The 21,867-nt window shown below is 37.1% G+C and overlaps 2 protein-coding genes across 2 annotated transcripts; one reads left to right on the top strand and one right to left on the bottom strand.

The window, feature by feature from the left end:
• The first annotated feature begins 1,851 nt into the window (after positions 1-1,851).
• Positions 1,852-21,806, top strand: LOC149713479 (carboxypeptidase E-like). Its single transcript, XM_089848358.1, has 9 exons — positions 1,852-2,341; positions 6,101-6,300; positions 9,753-9,911; positions 17,463-17,626; positions 18,657-18,787; positions 19,637-19,776; positions 19,847-19,973; positions 20,135-20,334; positions 21,295-21,806. The coding sequence occupies exons 1-9, from the start codon at positions 2,083-2,085 to the stop codon at positions 21,403-21,405; spliced, it is 1,491 nt and encodes a 496-aa protein (XP_089704484.1). The 5' UTR covers positions 1,852-2,082; the 3' UTR covers positions 21,406-21,806.
• Positions 14,071-17,554, bottom strand: LOC149713480 (uncharacterized). Its single transcript, XM_089848394.1, has 4 exons — positions 17,417-17,554; positions 15,133-17,348; positions 14,774-14,881; positions 14,071-14,648 (listed from the first exon to the last, which is right to left on the bottom strand). The coding sequence occupies exons 2-4, from the start codon at positions 15,306-15,308 to the stop codon at positions 14,378-14,380; spliced, it is 555 nt and encodes a 184-aa protein (XP_089704520.1). The 5' UTR covers positions 15,309-17,348; positions 17,417-17,554; the 3' UTR covers positions 14,071-14,377.
• Positions 21,807-21,867: the final 61 nt, after the last annotated feature.

The raw sequence follows: 21,867 nt of genomic DNA, 5'->3' as shown, positions 1-21,867 counted from the left end.
GCCAAATAAAATAAGGATAGACCAAAAATAGAGTTCTGGAATTTTGTTGTGAGTTTACTAGGGTATATTTATACATAATTTCTTATATATTCAGTTTTAATTTTAGAAAAATGTGAACTTTAAGTTATTGACGTAAACCTACATTAGTATTTAGGAAAAACAACTCTCAATGCCAAAGTTTTAAGAATTTAAAGAATCCGATGTTCTATTTGACTTTGATATGGACAACGAATTACGAACCTGCTTAGAGGTGCGATTTTACGGCAATTTTAGAAAAGATTAAATTACCCAAAGAAAGGTAGGCCTAATTTATAGTAATTTAATTTGATTTTTTGACTCTAAGCACAAAAATACTAAAATCATTGCTAATTTAAAAGGAAATTACCGAATCACATTTCCGTTGTCTACTCCAGTCTGTACCTAGTATATTCTCCCTGGTTTCCCTAATTCCCATTGTAAGCCTATTTTCCAGGAAAACCTCGGTGTAAGAACGTTTAAGAAACCTTCTACAAGTTTCGTTGTTTAATTAATTTAACGAAATTTGACATTCTTATACGCGCACTTGAACAGACGTTAGGCCTAAGGCAACATATTAAAAGAAATTAATGATTATATAATAGAAAATCTTGAGTTGTGGACCACATGGAATGGGAGAAATGCTTCAAACACTTAAATCATAAGGGTTATAGTGCTGTAAATGAAATTTTCACACTCGGCGCATATGGGTTAAGGTTTTCTTATTATGACATGGCATTTATATTAATCGATATATTTAATACGTCACTGAAAAGCGCGCCGACTCGCTTTGCATTTTCTTCCAAGGCATTATTCTACAGATTAGGGCAGGGATAGATTTAATTTTAGAAGTAGGAATGGAGAACGGTTAGTATTTACTTCAGCCCGACTCATAGGCCAGTAAAGAGCCCCTCCCTCCAACACGTAACGAAAAGTTTAAATTATCTCATTGGCTCACTTAAACTACGTTTCGATGACGTTGCTGACGGGGACGGGGAAAAATATGCAATTCCTTTTACCCACCTCTTCTTTCACACCCCTCTGTCCCGTGGAAGGGGTCCGGGACTTTGACGTGCTCCCAGATTACTCTGTTCTCCATTCCTACTACTAAATTTAAATCCATCCCTGGAAGGGTCATTATTGACCAACAGTTCCCTCATTCACGTAATTTGCACTTGTGACCGCTGAACTAAACGCGTTATAACTTCAGCAACAGTGTTTTCAGAAGTCTCGGAAAGCCTATCCTGATGGCACTCCTCCAGTTAGCTTGGCATCCTAGTGTAAATGGTATGAATCCTCCATGTGTGCTAACTATATATTAGTTCTATGTATTCCTGATAAGTTTAAATGACCTTATCAAAATTGATAATCCTCTACTGGCATGAACAGATAAGTTTCATTAACAACAATTGATTTTGTTATCAAAGTGATTTTCGAAAATGAAGCTTATAAAAAAACAAACTAAATAAACATTGGCCGGACTTTCGATTTAGAAAGTATGAGATCAGGAAAGTTTTGTGCCGTTGTGTGGGAGGAGCTTGTATCATCCCTACATAGGAGGGGGGGGGGAGAAAATGCCCTTTGTCCACTTTATAATTTCCTGTTAAGAATAGAAAACAAAATAGTCTCAAGTTGATTTTATCTGGTAGAAATGGGCGTGAAAATCAGCCGCAAATGCCCTTATTCCCAGGCTGTTTTAAAAAGCCTTGGTTTCTGCTGAAGATTTCTCCTTTAGCGCGCGAGAAAAGGGCGCGCAGTGGAGAATGGTGACGTTCGATTTTGGTTGCCATGGCAACGAAGCGGCTCTAGCTATAGTTAGCGAATGGCCCGCAGTATTTTCTCCCTTTATTCCGCGCTGACATCAGAGAAGGAGAGAAATTTTGGCGCGCCGGAGAAAAAAAATGTCTTATTTTCAATTAAGTTGATAGTTTTAGCTTTCCATACGCCGAGGAGAAGAAATTTTGGATAAGAGAAGCTAGCTTTTGCGAAAGATAACAAGCCCAATTTTCGACTAACAATCTTCTCCTCGTTAATAAGGCAGTAGGAGCAGCGACCATACGGGAAAGCATGGGCGCTAGTAACGGTTACGCGGTTATGGTGCTCTCCTTTATCGTCGCTCTCGCTTTGGCGTCTGGCCTATCATACCCGGAAAATGACGAGTTCGAGTTCAAACATCACGACAACTCCGAATTGAACGAGGTACTGAATCAGATCAATCAGAAATGCCCTGATGTCACCAGGCTTTACGAATTGAGTAACAGGAGCGTCCGTGGATGGCCCTTGACCGTCATTGAGATGTCCGATAACCCTGGAACGCACGAACCCCGTAAGTTGTTTAAAACTAAAGCTTACTTGTTAATTAATATCATAATAAGATCTGTATTACGAAAATTAGCTTTGTCCATTCAATTCAACCTAACCAACCCAATTAAGTCCCTAACCAAAACTAATTTGAAACATAACTAAACATAACCTATCGTAACCTTAATAAATCCCTTACCAAACCTAATTTTAACTCTGACTAAACCTAACTCACCAATACTAATTTAAAACATAACCACTCCTAGCCTAACCCCGAGGGGTCACTCACTTAACGTATTCGGTATACACGACTGTACCTTTGACTGTACTAAAGTGATTACGTGTATGCTTTAAGTTTTCTGCCCTTGACAGTGCTTAAATGATTTCTATAACCAGTAATCGGTGTACAGAAACTCTGAGAGTGATTAACCCCTGGCCTAACCCTAACTAAATCTAACCTTACACTCACCAAAACTAATTTAAACCATAACTACACCTAACCTAACCCAACCTTAACTAAACCCAACCTAACCCTAACTAAACCCGTACCAGATCTGACCTAACACCCCATGAAACTTTGCGGTGTTAGTTTGCCATCTTATCCCTATGTCTGTAACCTAATTCTGTGAATGGTTGGTTTATATTTAAATTATTCTCAGAATTGTATTCTATAAAATTTGGTGTCAGATTTCGTAATTTCGTAGTATTGGCAAGATACACATACTTAAAGTGGTATTATCTCTATGCTCAAGAAACGTTGATATTTTGTAGAATTTGGAAAATGATACTTGAACACTGAATTAAGATAACTATTTTTGGGATTGATCGTCCTATTGAGGTCAAACATATTTGAGAAAGTCGTTCGCGTTGTTTCGGTTTAAAGGAGTACAAAAGTCAATTTTATTAGATTTTTGCACTATCTTAATGTTTATCTAAGGCTCTCTTTCAACCTTTCTGTATCGCATGTTGTTAAATAAACACAACACATTGTAAAACTAAAGCACAACTCTATTTCTAAATTTGCGCCCCATATATTATGAAAGCGCTACTCCGAACTTCGATTTGTGAGCCATGATAAGCTGCCAACATGCAGGGTGTTTCTGATAAGTCTGCCATAAATTAAGGGGGATGTTCTTTGAGCAATTTTGAGTCGAGAATGTTCTATAATATTTTGCCGTTCGGGCCACCGTTTTCGAGTTAAGATTGATATAGTATTTTACGGATGACCCCTTAAATTTAATTAAGAAACTGAAAGACAATGATTTCTAATTTAATTAAGGGGTTATCCCTAAAACACTAAAACATAACTCGAAAACAGTGGCCCGGACTGCAAAATATCAAAGAACATTTTCGACTCAAAACCGCCCAAAAACATCCCCTTAATTTATGACGGGCTTATCACAAACACCCTGTATATGGAACAAGTCTTACATTGATTGTCATGTTTAAGTTAGACACTTCGGAAGCTTGAAAGTTTTCATGAAAGAGAAAGTTTATTATCGGGGAAATTGAGTATGCAATAGACCGAAAATACATTTTAAATGCGGTCACCTAACGTGTAATTGATATGCAATAGGGTGCGGGAGCCACCGGAATTACCCTTTAACCCTCTTCTGCCTAACTGTAAACCTGTAAAATGAATTAGTGCCGTTTTCCATTGGCATTTTACACGAGGTGATGTAAATGGAGTGAAAATATGTTTCATTAAAAGTGCAGCTATAAGCATAAGTCCACGGTGTCAGAATGCTAACATACTATGGAAAACTGCATGATTTCATATTTTTACTTCAAAAATTATTTCTAAAAAAGAAGTTAACGCTATATCTCGACATACTGTCGGAAAATTCAAGTAAAATGTGAAAGTATACTTCAACAATATTTCAAACTGGATTCAAGTTTATAAATTTTTAAACTTCACAGCATTGTTTAAAGTAGGGCGCGTCTGATGAGAAGTAAATGAGATGATGTATATACTCTCCTTAGCTCCCTGTGCTTTGTTCTTAAAAAAGATACTTCTTTGAGCAAACAATTCCAAAGTCCATGATTTAGTTATACCCGTGGTAAAATGCACAGGTCAACTTATACATTTATATAATACCCTAAGAAGTTTTGTGACTTTTGTCAGTAAATAATATATTGGATAGCATGGCATCAAGAGTAAATTAACAATAGTTCAAACAAACGCACCCCATATAATTTGTGGTTTATATTTGACAAACCCGATGGGTTCCACTTTATAAGTATATACTATACTATGTGATATAGGACACTAGATAAACACTACTTTGAAATTTAACAGTGTTTAATAGTTCTACCATAAGTTCATAAGATATATATCCCATAAGTTTGTCACTGGTTACAAACTGGAGCTTGTCATGAAGTGACGTGGGTAAAACGTCATAGATTCTCTTAAAGCGACGCCTAGCCGTGAGGCGCTGTCAAAGGCTTAGTACAGACTAAATAGGAAGGTGCAATAGCTGCAAAACTCGAGTAAAGTCAATTCTCGTTTGTCGTTCTCGAACTAGCTCTCAGTAAGTATATTATTCAGAAGTATATTAAGTGTCATACTTATGGAGCATGTATTATAAACTTATGGTACTACTTAGCTTTCCCAAATGAGCTCGCACTCAACTATGAATAAATGCCTTAATTAAATAATTCTGATAGCGAATCTACTAAGCGCGAAGATTTTCACGTTTATAAATGGTTTGATAAAGCATTTTTGAGAGATTACGGAGTTGAGAAAGTGCTCCGATTTGATATTGTTTATTGATATGAAAAAAATATAATTTATTTAGGCCTATATATTACCCCTTTAAATTCAAATTCCTTATGGCTCAAGTACATGTACTTGTGACGAAATTAAATCTAAAAACCGCAAGTTACAAAACGCACCAATTATTGTCAATTATACAATTACCTAAATTAATGGATATACATGCGCTCGGTTATAGTTAAAACCAGAAGTCCATTAGGCTAATTTAATGGACTTCTGTTAAAACGGAAACTTCAAGGAAAACCGGGGATTTAACGATAAGGCCAAAATTATACCCCAAGCCATTTATTAAATAAATGTTAATCTTTTTTCATTTCCTTGAAGTCCTAAACAATGTACGATGGAATTTCCATATAAAGCACGTGCCTCCATTCACTCTTACAGGGTTCGTACACACCTGGAAAAATCAGGGAAATAATAGTTGACAGAAACTTTAGGGAAAATTCAGGGAAATTTAGAATTTTCAGTAAAATTCAGGGAAATCAGGGAAATTTGCGTCAAAAAGGGGCCGAGTAATTAAGCAAAATGTTCATGAACATTCCCTCCATAGGAGTGACATTACACTATACTTTAGGGCTTATAACTCTGGTTACATTAGAGATACGGGGATGTCCTTTGAGTATGTTATAGTCCTATTTGCCCCCCATCCAACCATACTAAAAAGTAAAAACGTGGGGTAGCGTCAAATAGTGGCCGAGAAATTGAGGAAAATGTTCATAAACATCCCCTCCATAGGAATAGCATTACACCTAACTTTGGAGGCTCATAACTCAAGTTCTACTAGAGATACGGGGATGCCCTTTGAGTATGTAATAGTCCTATTTGACCCCCCCCCCCACTCCTTCGTTAACATTTGCTCCATAGGATACTCCATATACGGGAAAACCTGGAAAACTCAGGGAAATAAATGCGAAAAAACTGGAAATCTCAGGGAAATTTGTTTTTCAAAAGTTGTATGAACCCTGTCTTACTATTTTTTTAATTTTTAATTTTTTAATTTTCTTATAGTTGAACCCGAGTTCAAGTACATCGCTAACATGCACGGCAACGAAGTTCTCGGCAGGGAATTACTTTTAACTCTGGCCCATTATCTGTGCAACGAATACAAGAAGGGCAATCCGGATATTCGACTTTTACTTAATAACACTAGAATTCATATTCTTCCATCGATGAATCCAGATGGTTGGGATATCGCCACCAAAATGGAGGTAAGACTAAAGTATCGATTTTGCTCAGTGACGTAATTGTTTGACGTCGTTCGGTTGGGTTGTATCTACCCCACGAGGGTCGTGCAAATAAGTTTTTTTAAGCTAAGACCGCAGTGACAGATGGGATCATTATTCTGTATATGAGCGTGGGTGCCTCGTGGTGTTTTTGACATAAATTTATCCTTCCGTTTTTTTTTTCTTTCTTTTCATAACCGTATTATATAGTATGGGACAAATTAGACAAACACTTAGTTTGAGTAAAATGTTGATGTATTGCGGATGGCGTTATATTCGGTATGATATACACGCATATCCGAACTGGAAGACATTCAGCTTATATGTAAAAATTCAGTCTTTTTCACCAAAAGTCAGATTAACTTATGAATTTTAAAACTACACTTTATTTTTCACAAAATAAACAATTTTAAGGATCTCTTTGAAATTTTTACCATACATTAAAGGGAGGGTGAAGCGGAAAATCAAGTGATTTTTTTATTAAATTCTTCTACTAATTATAAGACCAGTCTGCATAGTCAAACATTCAGGAAATATCTCCGAGTGATTTTAAAATTCAAATTAGCTTCAGATTTTAAGGATGATTTGAAATAAGGACCTCCGACCAATCGCGTACGCCTTGCCTTTTTATTAAGAAAATTCTCGTGGCACGCCGAAATCGTGAAATCTTTGAAGAAATCACGAAAAGACGAAATCAAAGAGAAAATTCAGAAATATTAGGCGAAACCGCGAAAGCAAGAAGAAATTACGAAATATTTGGCGAAATCAAAGAAAACATTTTTGGTGAAATCACGAAATCAAAGAAATCTTTGTCGAAATCTTTAACAAAATCACGAAATCTTTGGCAAAACACTGTACGCTTTTTTGGGAATGTCGGACCCCTCGTTTCAAACTCCTAATTTTAGTTTAATAAAACTCTTAACACTTTGCAGTCGAAAGTCAAAGTCTAAAAGTTAGCTTCTCATCGCAAACTATATTTGTTTCTAAAATAAAATAGACGAATTCGGAAACCCCATACTCAGAAAACAACTTTCAGGGGCGCTAGCCATATCGGGGGCCAAATATTTGTAATAACACATCACGGTAGATGGCGCTAAAGGTATTGCTCATAATATTGATTATTTTCTTAAAACTTTTTCGTGTTATTTTGCGATTGTATATATACAAATAAATTTGTACCTAAGGTCCAAACTTATTTATGTCAAAATTGATATAATTACTATAAGTGCAATTTGTTATTAGTTCTCGTTTTAAAGTGTAGGGGGCGAACCGTTTAAAAAAGCGCACTCTCATGCTGATTGGCCAGAATTACGCACCAAGTCACTAGCATCGTTTTCTCACGGGTCCGTCTAGCCAATCAGCATGAGAGTGCACTTTTTTTAAACCGTTCGCCCCCTACACTTTAAAACGAGAACTAATAACTAATCGCACTTATAGTAATTATATAAATTTTGACATAAATAAGTTTGGACCTTAGGTACAAATTTATTTGTATATATACAAACGCAAAATAACACGAAAAAGTTTTAAGAAAATAATTAATATCAAGAGCAAGTCTTTTAGCGCCATCTACCGTGATGTGTTATTACAAATATTTGGCCCCCGATATGGCTAGCGCCCCTGAAAGTTGTTTTCTGAGTATGGGGTTTCCGAATTCGTCTATTGTGTCTCGTCATCAATATATACAATTTCCATCAGGAATACATACAGCTAATAGGAAACATTGTGGCCCCATATACATCCCTTGTCAATTTCTATGCGGGTTTTGTTGACCATGCTTGAGAACTTGCTTTCCATCGCGGTTTCATAATTCTGACGTCTTTCTAACTGTAATTTCGTTCTTTGGTAGCAACACAAGGTCAGGCGCACGCGTAAGGTGCAACAGACAGCGAGATAGAATATTCCCATATATAAGGTGCAATTTTTTGCGCATATACCTTGGAATATTCCCAAGGTAAAATTTGTTATACGTAATGATTAGTCTAGCTCTTCCCGCAAAATCCGCCTAGATAAGTTGAGAAAATTGCCTACACAATGATTCCTATTAGCTGTATGCATTCCCTTTTCCATAAATGTTTTAAAAAAAAGCTATATTCAACAGGATTATAAACAATACTGGCTCTGAACTCTAATAAAACAATTTTTAATCGGAGCTTGTTGGCCAACGTTATAATTATTTAGCCTGCTCTGAATAAGCCAAATCTAAATTAATTTCTTGCCCAACTTGCCCTAAATAGTCACTTAAATGAAAAAGAACTTGGGAAATTTTGGTTACTAGGCATATTTTCTTCTACAGCTAAGGCAACAATTTATCCCTTTTTTTAGCAGTGGCTAAAGTATTTAGCGTGTTCTGATAGCAAAACTGAATTTGTTATTAACAATTTCAAGTCATTCTTGACTTGACCGATTGCCAAATTTGAAAAATGCTGAATTCAACAATATCATATCGTAGTAATAAATCTCAAAAATAAATTAAAGTACATAGGTTCCCCATTTCTCAGCTTTAGGTTATGTTTAACATAGAGGTTTTATGCACTCTAAACACATTACCCACCACAAAATTATTACAATATTCGTGGTTTTCAAGTTCTTTAAACTGAACACTTGTATGCATCTGCTTATGCAATGTAGTGCATGCTGTATTTGCAAATCCTATACTTCTACATTTCAGACAGCCAAAAGTAGCAAATCTGTACTCGTTATAATCAAATGCCTTAGTTTAAACCATTTTAAAACTAAGCCTTAAAATATATTACCGATAGAATGGAGGAAAAATAGAAAGGGGAAGGAAAGCCGTTCTAACTTTAACAAGCTTTTCATGCCAAACTTCCATAACGGGAGAATGTAGAGAGATCTCATAAAATGTGGTCAAGTGATGAAACGAACCGACCTCAAAAACTCGATATTCTACCAAGTTGTGGATGGAAAGCCTATCGGATGGGTAGGAAAGCGTACCCCCTCTTCGTCTTCTTTCCACTTTTCCTCCATGATCTCATTAAATGCTAAGAATATATCCATATTAACTGAAGTATATAATACTTCTCTTCGAGAGAAGTGTACCACAAAGCGGGGTACTTGTAACGTGATTCTTCCCAACATCAGAGCAAGGTTACTAAACCGAATCACATAGGCCATAAATAGTTCCGCCATTATTACTCTATTAGCGCTTAACTATCTGCCAAGGAGCGCTTGAGGATTTTTGTCCCACGTCAATACAATCAAGGTTTGTGGGTTGATTTCTGAGAATTTAGTACCAAACAGTTGTAGAGTTCACATGGCGGTGCGATGCCCATCTGAAATATGATGGGCAAGAAAGCAAACAAAAAGGGTGAGCCCGGGAAGAATAATGTTACATAACTAAAGTATTAAGAGAATACAGAGTATTATCCTTCTACATTATCCCCTTCTGATATTAAATACATTCTATTTTATTGCAGTATGGCGGAGACAAAGATTGGCTTTTGGGTCGAAGCAACGCGAATGGAGTTGACTTGAACCGCGATTTCCCAAGTTTGAACCCTCTGGCTTATCGCAAAGGACAAGTGGGAACAGGAAGACACCATTACTTCCGTAGCATCGATCAGATAAATCACAAGGTTCGTTAATTATCTCTTAATTTAAAAAAGACTCGGATCTCAACTTCTAAAAAATTTAAAATAAAACCCGAGTTGATGAGTTAAGAGTGTGGCGGTGATATTAAGAGGAAAGTTTCGACCCTCTTTTACGATGGATACTATATAAAGCCTTAGTGTCCAATACTTCCCAGGATAAGAAGTCATTAACTTCTGTTATTGGGACATACAAAGGGGTTGATACATTGCCGTTTCTGCGCACTCTCATAATGCTAAAAGACTACAGCGTAGGCGCTAAAAAGCGAGGTGGAAGGCAAACTTTTCTTTCCCTCTAAAGACGATCCAACTTTTTGACTCAGCTCGATGGTCAAAAATTTGTATGAACTTGCCGAACTTTTGAAGGGAAAAGTGAAGTAAATCCTTCCTTTTCACACGACTAAACTTTTACTGCCAAATGAAATTTTTCAAGCGCCACCTACCTTGGCACTTACGAAATAACCCGCGAAAAAGGCTTTTTTTTGTAATTAATTTTGATTGGCTGGAAAAATGAAATTAAAAAGTTGAGTCAGCAAAAATTGGATCATTGATCCAATTTTTCCTAGCCAACTTTTTTGGTGACTCAACTCATCCAGCGTCTATTCACACGATCCAACTACTTGTTTCAACTCGAGTTGACCTATCAAGCTGAGTCAAAAAGTTGGATCGTCTGAAAGAGCCTTTAGTTCCTACGAAATGGTCATACTGAGGGTTGTCTACCACGTTTTTTACCACCAAAAAACTGTCGTCGGACCTACACTGTAGCGATACTGAAATTTTGTAATTGCTATATTGTTTTTTAATTCTCTGCAATTTTGAAAATTGCCACTAAACAGATTATGAAACCTTTCTGACGCAATAACTGCGGTCGACTCTTTAGTAGAAAGGTTGTAGGATCATTGGCGTCTCTTGAGCTGAAGGGAGCCATCGGTTTCTGAAAGAGCTATACTAGATGGTCAATTAATTTATCGTCCTCTACTCATACTTTATCGTGTCGTTCCACTTTGCCAAAGATGAGAAAGTCATACATATTTTATGGTATTTGGCATAGGAAGCTACTGAGTTGAGACAGTTGCCTGAACTAAAACCTCTTTTAGAAGAGAAAAGCAATACAACGAAAATGGGAAAAACTCGTCTCGAAGGGGTTTCCAATTACTTTAATTTAACAAATTACGGATCTGTCATCCTAGATTAAATTACACAAACTTTTGTCTTTCGGAAGAGAGATTCTCCAAAAACGTAACTCAAACCGCGCTCACAAACAAAATAATTAATGACGGTGAAAACACGCCGCGACCTTCTTTGCCCGGTCAACATCCCTTGGGTCGAATCTCGTAATTGGGCCTCGTTTAGTCAAAACAATGAAATGGTTATAGCAGCTTTTTCGATTTTGCGCTAAATGATAAACAATCAATTATGAGACATATACTTTTCTGAAATATAACAATTGGCATAGTAGTGTCACGTAATTAATGAACGCGGTCGGTCGTGAAGAAGAACATGCTCAAAGAATGATGAAATATTTTTGATTTTCGTGTTTAAATGGTATCAGGGATAGATTTAATTTTAGAAGTAGGAATGGAGAACGGTTAGTATTTACTTCAGTCCGACTCATAGCCCAGTATAGAGCTCCTCCTTCCAACACGTAACAAAGATTTTATATTATCTTAGGCCTATTGGCTCACTTAAACTACGTTTTGATGATGTTGCTGACGGGGACGGCGAAAAATACGTAATTCCATTTTACCTCTGTAGCTAACACCCGCCTCTTCTTTCATAGACCACCGTCCCGGTGAAGGTGGTCCGGGACTTTGACGTGCCCACATTACTCTGTTCTCCATTCCTACTTCTAATATTAAATCTATTCCTGGTTTAAGATAATGTTTTGACTTCCAAGGTATTATTTAATAACATTCATTATCTTTTATGAAATATTTTAAGATTTATGACAATTTCTACAATGCACGCAACTGCTTATATAAAAACCCAATAAAACCCGGCGGGCTGGATTTTTCGAACCCTGGTTTTAAGTCGAATAACTCAAAAACGAATCGACAAGTATCGACTTGATCTGCAGTATCCATACTTCAAGATTGGATGTTTCTGCCTATTGGCTATTTTCAATGACAAAGATATTAGTGTCCATGTACTGTCATTACTGGACAGTCATACTCAGGCTTATTAACTCTCAATTGAAACACTTTCGCTTTAGGGAATATCGAAAATAAATGTTTTCCTCCATTTATCCACATTTTTTGTGTCTGCCCTGAATCTAGGCCGAACTATCTATCAATCACGTTTTAAGGAAATCTATTTCTTTAAAGTCAAATTCCTTTTTTATTTTAATAAAATATTTGGAACTTCCTCTGTTATATCCGTAACGTTGGTTTTCCCTCAACACTGGTATGCAGCGGAAGGAACATGCACTTCTAAAGGGGAGCCTGTTTAAAACGGATTTGAAAAGTACAGAATTTTAAAAGCATCTACAGTACACAACATATTTGCAAAATCCATTCATTGACTCACCTTTCTAACATCATCGGTATATTTTTAAAATTTTTGACTATACCGTCATAAGATTTTCGTTTCAACATATAGTAGCAGGACATTTCTATTAGTTTTCACTTTTAGGGCCGCCATTTTAAAAGATGGCGGTGGATTAGAAAAAATCATTCTTAGTTCGTTCCTAAGTAAGGTTCCTGCAAAATTTCAGCCTTCTAGACAAAGCAGTTTGGACTGGGCGTTGATTATCAGTCAGTCACAGTCAGAACTTCTTCAACTTTCGCGGATCTAGAATAGGACGTTATGTAAAAGTTTTATAAGAAATGGTAGAACTCAACCAATTTATTTGTAAAACCTTCCCCTGGTGTTACGTGCAGTTTGGTCAAATTGAGTAACGAATTGTGACTTGTGCATAAAAAGCAAACGTAAAATAAACCACTATCTCAAAAATATATAAGACTAGCTGTTACCCGCGGCGTCGCTCGCGTGTAATAAGAACTTCCATCAAAATGATATAAAGAATGGGTAGATTTTACTGATGACTAATATTTTTGTAGCATTCTAGGAGCGAAGGCACTCGGCGTTGCCCGTCAGCCTGTCGGGACATTTTTTATTACTTTTCATGCGGACATTATTCCATAAAGAAGGGTTTTTAAATTTCTGGCCGCCATTTAAAAATATGGCGACAAATCGAACCCAAAAGACCATTCCGCCCGTCTATTGGTAAAAGGAAACCAGTGTCCTAAATATTTGGGAAATCGGTTGAAAAGCGCGGACTATGTTGCAAAGGGAAGATTTTTTACATTTCTGGGCGCTATTTATTAAGGTGGCGGCGGATTGGAAAAATATTTCTCAGTGCGCGCCTACTACTTATGAGTAACGTACCTGCAAATTTTCAGCCTTCTAGGGCAAGCAGTTTGGGCTGGGCGTTGATTATCAGTCAGTCTGTCAGTCAGTCAGGACTTTGATTTATATAGATACTAGAATTCATTGCATCATTATTTTGTGGCTCCCGATATTTTATTGACTTTGACAATGTGGTGGGGGAAATACGTATGGAAAAATACTCGGCCAATGGGGAAAATACGCATGGGGAATTCCTTGTTTTCAATGGCGTCTTCTTATTTTTAAATCAATACGTTACACCAGAAGGGGATAATAGAAGAGAAGTATTATATACTTCTGGTTACACCTATCTGTCTTAAAAATATCTAGGAATATTGGCTCGAATTTCTTGAATACGACGCTGGAACCGTTATCTTAAATAGTATCCCAACACCTGCTTGAAATTGCGTATCATTAACGTAAACAAAACAGAGGCGTTGAATACACTGTGTTTGACCTAAAACATATTATTGGAATACACTATGTTAGGCTTAGCCGAGTGTCTGTGTGATAACACTCACATAGTTTAATGTTTTACGAAGTTCATTATCACGTGAGATTCAATGACGCGAATAATTATTTCGCGAATAAGTATTTCGCAGACTTTAATTAATAAAACGTTTGTAAGTTCTACATTTTGTAGGCGAAGGACAGTGTTAAATGCTAAAAAATATATATATAAATTAGCCATATTTAAAGGAGGTAGGAGATGGAATATATGTAAATAATGAATCTAGTTTCTCTCTTTAAATCTTTTATTTTTTATTTTTTTCTTTTCATAAATAATAAAAAAAAACTTTTTGTTATCGTTAACAATTTTTGGGATACCAATCCCCGGCGCCAGAGCACATGAAAACTACCTCATTTTTGATGTAGTAAATGCAACCCCGATAGTAATAACATCTACTATTCATACAGTAGAAAACTATCGAGGTAGCATCACACGTGCTCTGGTACCCTCGACTCCGTAAAGCATTACCCCCGCAATGCAAACAGTGTGGGGTACAGTATGCTTCGGGTAAACGGGCATATCCTTCGGTCCAAAACTCACACGTAGACTTGGGGGTTCATGGCAGCCACTGGAGGTTCCACAGCCTGACCGGGATTAGCATCATTGTGAGAGCATGGGGTGATGGCAGAGAAAGCACATCTATAGGGTGGACGCTCTGATAACATCTACTATTCATACAGTAGAAAACTATCGAGGTAGCATCACACGTGCTCCGGTACCCTCGACTATGTAAAGCATTACCCCCGCAATACAGACAGTGTGGGGTACAGTGTGCTTCGGGTAAACGGGCATATCCTTCGGTCCAAAGTTGATCGAAATCCCATCCCCTGGGAGTAGAGAAAAGAAAAATAAAAAATAAGTAAACAAAATTCAAAACGTTTTAGAAGGCAGATGATGATAATATAATTAATATTAAATATAAATGAAGTAAACACGTCCATGGAAAACTTACGGCCAGACTATTGCCTCCTTCTCCTCATCCTCAGAGCCGTCGGATGATAGGAAATCCTCCATGAACCCCTCGTCTACAGACCATTGGTTGTATTCGAACGGAGGTGGGCTAAAATAAATAAATATTAAGATCATAAGATTTGATTGAAAATTGGCTGATAGGTTAAACCATCAGATTTCATACGCTAAACTTTAACTCGCGGTATGCTAAACTATTTATTATATATTTTTAAATTAACTCGTAGCAGCTAATCTATTTGCCATTTTAACCAGCAGTATACTAAATGATCAACTATAGTATATTTTAAATTAACTCGCAGTACACTGAAGTATTAACTTTTATATTTTTAAGTAACTCACACGTAGACTTGGGGGTTCATGGCAGCCGCTGGAGGTTCCACAGCCTGACCGGGATCAGCATCATTGTGAGGGCATGGGGTGATGGCAGAGAAAGCACATCTATAGGGTGGACGCTCTGAAAAGAACACCCAACCCCATAGAATACTCAAAACTACTACTACAATTATTCCAATCATTTTCACCACATATTTATCGTATTAAATGCTTTAGAATGTCAGCTATTTATACCAAGGCAGAGATACTCATTCATCTGAAAATGAACTTTAAGCTTATATACCGAATTGGGAAATGGTCCATACAAATGACAACATATAGAGTTAACCCATTTGACCGTATCTCGCAACCATGTTGAAATTGACCTTTCTTTTATTTTGGTATTGTTTATTGAAATTATTTTATCATTTACTCAAATATTTCGCGATTATTTGTTTAACCCGGAACTTTAATCTAATACAAAGTCGCTATATATATGTAGCAAGATTGCACAGACAACTTAATGCTTAAACACAATTATATATCCCTATTTATGTTTATCTTAACACTATATATTTAAACGACGAGATGTTTATAAAAATTAAAATACAGTTAAAGTTAAAAGAAATATAAAGTTTTTTTAAAATATTCAAACATGCTTTATGGAAAACCGCCAAACCCTTTAAATACACAAAACGAAACCGATTTGAGATACTTAAAAACGGTTACAAAAGAGGTCAAACGACTGAACGTCAATAGGGAGTATAACGGAAAAAGACATTCAGGTGGTGAAATTCCATACCGAATCAAAACTTGTAGACAGTGTGATTAAGGAAATAGTTATACACCTAACGAATTCAAAGATTAAGCCTATGATCTATTATAATTCCTTAATAGATATTCATGGAATAGTGATGACCTATAATTAACAGAGATATCATTCAACCATATTTCTCTATTTCTTTCACTTTGGTAAAATAGAGAATCATTAAGGGTGGAGTTAAATGACTAAAAGGCCGATTAAATTTGTATTCTGCTTATTTAAATGATTCGATATGAAAAACCTCGCTTCAAAGTGTTTTTAATCAACTACGAAAGGGGTACAAATTATTATTATTATTTAACTACTAAAAGTTTGTTTGTTTTAACCAAATAGTGTAACATTTTATTTACATTGTTAATCACATTCGCTTCATATTGAATTACTAGAGACCATAAGTACCATAATTACAAATGGTACTTCTGTAGAGACTTACAGCTCGAGATACCTAGTTCGAGAACGACAACCGAGAATTGAAGTCCTACATTCGGTGGTTAATTTTGCAGTACTTCCATCTTTCTATTTAGTCTTATGTACTAAGCCTTTGACTGCGCCTCACCAGGCCTCCCTCGCTTTACCTCGAATCTATGACCTACGTCACTTCATGACAAGCTCCAGTGACAAACTTATGGAACATATCTTATGAACTTTTATAGTTTTTGTTGATAAACGGGGCGATCGCTTTTGTTTTAGAATTACCATCACGTGATGATATTATATTCTCACTAGCTGTTACCCGCGCCGTCGCTCGCGTGTAATAAGAACTTCCATCAAAATGATACAAAGAATGGGTAGATTTTACTGATGGCTAATATTTTTGTAGCACCCTAGGAGCGAAGGCACTCGGCGTTGCCCGTCAGCCCGTCGGGACACTTTTTTATTACTTTCCACGCGGACATTATTCCATAAAGAAGGGTTTTTAGTTTTTGGCCGCCATTTAAAAAGATGGCAACAAACAGAACCCAAAAGACCATTCAGCCCGTCTATAGGTTAAAGGAAACCCGTGTACTAAATACCTGTGAAATCGGTTGAAACGCGCGGACTTTGTTGCATAGAGAAGATTTTTTACATTTCTGGGCGCCATTTTTTAAGATGACGGCGGATTGGAAAAATCTTTCTTAGTACGCGCCTACTACTTATGAGTAACGTTTCTGCAAATTATCAGCCTTCTAGGGCAAGCGGTTTGGGCTGGGCGTTGATTATCAGTCAGTCAGTCAGGACTTTGATTTATATAGATATAGATAGGTAGATAATGGAGTATATCCGAACTAAATGTAGTCAGGCAGATAAAACATGTGCAGGTTCAGTTTTTGATAGCCCTTGTGAAAACCGAAAATATTGCTTCTTTCCAATTTTATATTGTCCAACTATATGCAATATCTATTATATTACAATTTTTATTGCTCAGTCCTTTATAGAGCTCCTTTGAAAAGCAATAACAAATAAGTCTCGGTCTTTCAAAAGCAAAAGCAAATCTAATCAAATATTTACCCAACGAAATTGAATATTTTTTTTCTGTATTTCTCTATCTGAATAGGTTCAGCCTGAAACTATGGCTGTCATGGAATGGATTCTAAATAACCCGTTTGTTCTTTCTGCCAATCTCCATGGGGGAGCTCTCGTTGCCAATTATCCCTTTGACGAATCAGAGGATGGTAACAGCCGGGAATATACACCCACTCCTGATGATGAAACCTTTAGGTAAGCAAATATTCCTTCAAGCCCTGTAAAATCAATAACTGAGCCTATTCAGGAAAAGCGGTGAGATGTAATACTTTACATACCTACCTCAAAGAACTTAGGCTCAACTAGGTACCGTTCACGATAAATTTCCAGAATTATATGAATAAAGTTATGGCCATAGGATGTTTAGAGATTCCTGCCAAACTAAAACCAGGGATCCATGTAATTTAGAAGCAGGAATGGAGCCCAGGGTAATATGGGTAGTATTTAAGCAAAATGTTCATAAACATACCACCTTCCATAGAAATAGCATTTACACTAAATTTTGGAGACTCATAACTCTGGTTCTACAAGAGATAAGGGGATCTCCTTTGAGTCCTATTTGCCCCCCATCCAACCATACTAAAAACTTGGGGATCGAGTAAACAGGGACCCAGTAATTAAGGAAAATATTCACAAATATAAACTCCATGGGAATAGCATTACACTAAACTTTGGAGGCTCATAACTCTGGGAGTACTACTAGAGATAAGGTGATGTCCTTTGAGTGTGTTATAGTCCTATTTGCCCCCCATGCAACCATACTAAAAACCTGAGGATCGAGTGAACATTTAAGGAAAATGTTTACAAAACATAGCACCTTCCATAGGAATAGCATTACAATAAACTTTGCAGGCCAGGGATTAACTATTTTGCAACCGGGGGCCGAGATAATGTGAGCCCCCTTAAGTCGGAAAAAGCGCTAAGGGGCAATAGTTTTACTCTACGCGCCCCAACAAGGCGGTCCTACTTTGGCGACCATATTGGAAGTTGTCAGCTCAGGCCATACAATTTAGACGTCACGTCCCCGTAGCTCCTCCCCTCTCAGTTCCACTCTATAGATCCCCTATAGACATATAAACTTAAAGAAAGATTATCAATTTATGGTAAAAACTGATACGTTAGAATGCCAATAATGGAAGTAAACAGTACACGTGATGATTAACGATCCTATTGTTAAGGGACTTGACTTTGTCATCTAACTGACGTATGGTTTTTATATTTTCAGACATCTGGCGCAAGTATATGCTAACACGCACAAGACTATGTCGTTAAAAGAAGGAATTGACTGCGGAGGTGACGATTTCTCTAAACAGGGTGGTATCACTAACGGAGCAGCGTGGTATAGTGTTTCTGGAGGTAAGTCGCGCAACTTTATACTTATTCGAAGTAGATTAATAGGAAACTTTGAAGAAAAAAAATAGAATACAGAGTGGGACAGATCGAACGAACACTTATTTTGAGTTGAATGTCGCTGTACAACTCGTGAAATCGGAATCGAAATTATTATTATAAGCTTTAGACGAAGTGACATACGTTTGACATGTGACATCCATCATATCGATTAATTTTTCCTTTGGCAGTACAGCAACATTTTACTTGAATTGAGTTTCCATCTGATCTGTTAATTAATGTCATTTCGACGGTTAAAAAAGGGAAGGTAATCCTTAATATGTAAGGGAAATTAGGCTTCCAGCATTATTCCAGGAATTGTGGGAGCTAACGAACAGAGGTTTAAGTTTAAAACAAAGGACGTAAACTTTCTTCAAGATAAGATATCCTCGTAAAATAAAATAATCTACAGCGCCGGTGTAGTTTTAGCCCTTGTCTTTCCCTCTTAGTTCAGTTGAAACGGCATAAAGAATATCACAAGAACTGCAGGGTTGGGTTCAAGAATATTCTGCCCCAAGACGGATGACTTGTTTAACGATGCCTTAGATAACGTTCAGTTTGGGGAGTTGAAAGTGGTGCAAAAGTGCAAACTGGTTACCCTTTTTTATCGCGCATCTTCAGTGCGCAATACCGAGGAGTTTCCGTTTATGACGTCAAACCAATCAAAATCGAGCTAGCCGGAAAATCTCTCTCGTACCTCTAGTTATATTTAGGGACAACAAGTATTTTAGGCATGTGGAACGGGGGAGCTTCCACTCCTCCCCTTTATTCTCTTTGATTTCAAAACCAAATTCTTCTCTTTTGCTTTGTTCCAAGGAATGCAAGATTTCAATTACCTGAGTTCGAACGATTTTGAAATCACCCTAGAGTTAGGTTGCAGCAAGTATCCTTCCGAAGACGAACTACCCGCTGAATGGCAAAAGAATAGGGAAGCCCTGGTCAATTACATTTGGCAGGTAAGACACCAAATATTTTCCTGAATCATAACTGTCAAAGCAAAGCAATAACGATTGTGTTCCTGCATAGTCGCATTTAGGAATCAAAGGTTTCGTTAAAGATTCCAAAACGAACAAACCATTAGTTGGTGCGACTATTAAAGTGTTTAATATTACTGACGGCACCGAAAAGGGCATTGATCACGATGTCACCACGGGTATTTAAAAACTCTTTATTAACTTATCGCATTTCGAGACGGACTACTCGGGGGAGTGACGTAAATTTCATTGGTTTCACACCTCCCAAAATGAGTAGTCCGAAAACTTTCCCAAGTTATCATTGCTTCATATTATTATTTTAATAAATTGGCACTCTCAGTTTATCAAGGGGAGTACTGGAGGTTGCTTACACCTGGCAAGTACGCTGTAACGGCGCAGATTAACGGGTATCAACCTATGAGGAAAGAAGTCACCGTGGTATATACACCTAAACAACAAGGCAAAGAACTAGATTTCGAATTGTTGCCGGACGTTGAAAACATAGAGAAGGATTTAACTACCGACGCCATTCCAATTCCGGTATGAATGTTTCACAATATTACGCCGATCGTGATACTAAAATCAAGGAGGATGTATAAGAGGGGAGGTAAAAAACAAACGAGGCATACAGTGGCGCGCAACTTCGTGGTAACGGTTTAGGAAAGGGACACTCATAGACATTATAACATACCATCAGAAGTAGAATAAGGGACTAGAAGTATTGAGGTAAACAAATTCTTCACGTGGCAAAAGTGAATATTCTTGATAAGACACCAACGGTTGGTCCTCTGGTAGCGGTTTCTGAATTTTCCCTCCAAAACGTGAGACGCTCGTGGCGGTAGACGGCCGAACTAGATTCAAGCACAGGCGTCCGTGTTTGGCGGCTTTAGGTTGAGGGGAAGGGGGTAGGAAAGTTTTTGGAACTCGACCAATTTTTTTCTCTATAGTGTAGGCGCGATGAAAGCGGCATAAAATCCTCAAATTTGTTCACTAGTGCCAGGATCTACTTACCAATGCTAGAGCCCTTCACTTCTAGTCTCATCTCACTTCTGATACTATTAAAGCCTAGAAAAACTATTGGGGAAATAAGCGGCCCTTGAACGTTTTTGTGACGGATTTTTCGCTTCTCCTCCTTCGCACATGTGATAGGGTGAATGACTGTTGGCGCCTCCCTATCGACGAACGAAGAGTTATTAAATAAAAGCAGGTAACGCGGCTGATTTTCCGAAAAGAAAAAGCTTCGTATTTTTAGTTTACCTTCGCCGCATGTAGGGGCGCCACCAGTCTTTCACCCCATTACACATGCGAAGGGGCGAATGCCTTAAAACCGTCACAAAAACTGACTCTCAACTGTTCTATGGGGTTCTAGTCACACTACGTGCATTTTGTCTGACTCCGAGTCTCCCCTCTTATACATACTCATTGCAATTTTAAAATTGCTTTTCAATCAATTAGAGATTTCAGGAGAAGAAAATATTAAGTTTATTTTAATTTATTCAGGTTTCCAATGAATCTGAGACAAAACTGGAAGCCAGACACCCTGATCCAAGAAGATTGATGGAAATGACGAGAATTTTATCATATTTGAAGAAAAGAAGCGTTCACACGTGAACGCAATCCAAAGAAAATATAACTTCCAAGAAAGAATCATTACCAAAAATATAAAATAAAAAAAAAATAAAAACTATGTAAAATTATGATTGGTCCCCTATCAGAAGTCGTTCCTATTACCCTCCCCTCGTTTAATGATTTTATGTCGTCTTGTGTAAAGGCTCGGCGATAGATTGAAAGTAAAGGTAACGCAACGTAATGTACAAAAAGAAAAAGGAAAATCATTATCATATTTCGGTTGAGTTTGTGATGGCGATAGTTTTATAAATATAAATAATAGCAGGTAACAGTAAAATCCAATCGTTTCCGAAAATTGAAGGTAGCATTTTTAAATAGAGAAGGACTGTAAAAAATTGTCGATATTGCATTTGTTGTAAAATAAATCTTGGTTTTAAACGTTATTGGCATTGGGAAGAGTTCTTTCACAGTGTACAGATTAATAGCAGTTGATTTAAATGGAAA

This window comes from Phalangium opilio, unplaced genomic scaffold (assembly GCF_054372755.1).
Source record: "Phalangium opilio isolate 3A_F unplaced genomic scaffold, DU_Popi_V2 ptg000009l_1, whole genome shotgun sequence".
NCBI lineage: Eukaryota > Metazoa > Arthropoda > Arachnida > Opiliones > Phalangiidae > Phalangium > Phalangium opilio.
The sequence above is the reverse complement of the archived record's forward strand: the minus strand, read 5'-3'. Positions and strand labels throughout refer to the sequence as shown.

What these genes read in the sequence shown, in the direction of transcription:
- LOC149713480 (XM_089848394.1), bottom strand. Translation starts at nt 15,308, where the DNA reads ATGATTGGAATAATTGTAGTAGTAGTTTTGAGTATTCTATGGGGTTGG. An exon ending in ATGAACCCCCAAGTCTACGT is followed by an intron (nt 14,882 to 15,132) that starts GTGAGTTACTTA and finishes TATTTATTTTAG; the next exon opens with CCCACCTCCGTTCGAATACA. An exon ending in AAGGAGGCAATAGTCTGGCC is followed by an intron (nt 14,649 to 14,773) that starts GTAAGTTTTCCA and finishes CTCTACTCCCAG; the next exon opens with GGGATGGGATTTCGATCAAC.
- LOC149713479 (XM_089848358.1), top strand. Translation starts at nt 2,083, where the DNA reads ATGGGCGCTAGTAACGGTTACGCGGTTATGGTGCTCTCCTTTATCGTC. An exon ending in CCCTGGAACGCACGAACCCC is followed by an intron (nt 2,342 to 6,100) that starts GTAAGTTGTTTA and finishes ATTTTCTTATAG; the next exon opens with TTGAACCCGAGTTCAAGTAC. An exon ending in TGATCACGATGTCACCACGG is followed by an intron (nt 19,974 to 20,134) that starts GTATTTAAAAAC and finishes TGGCACTCTCAG; the next exon opens with TTTATCAAGGGGAGTACTGG.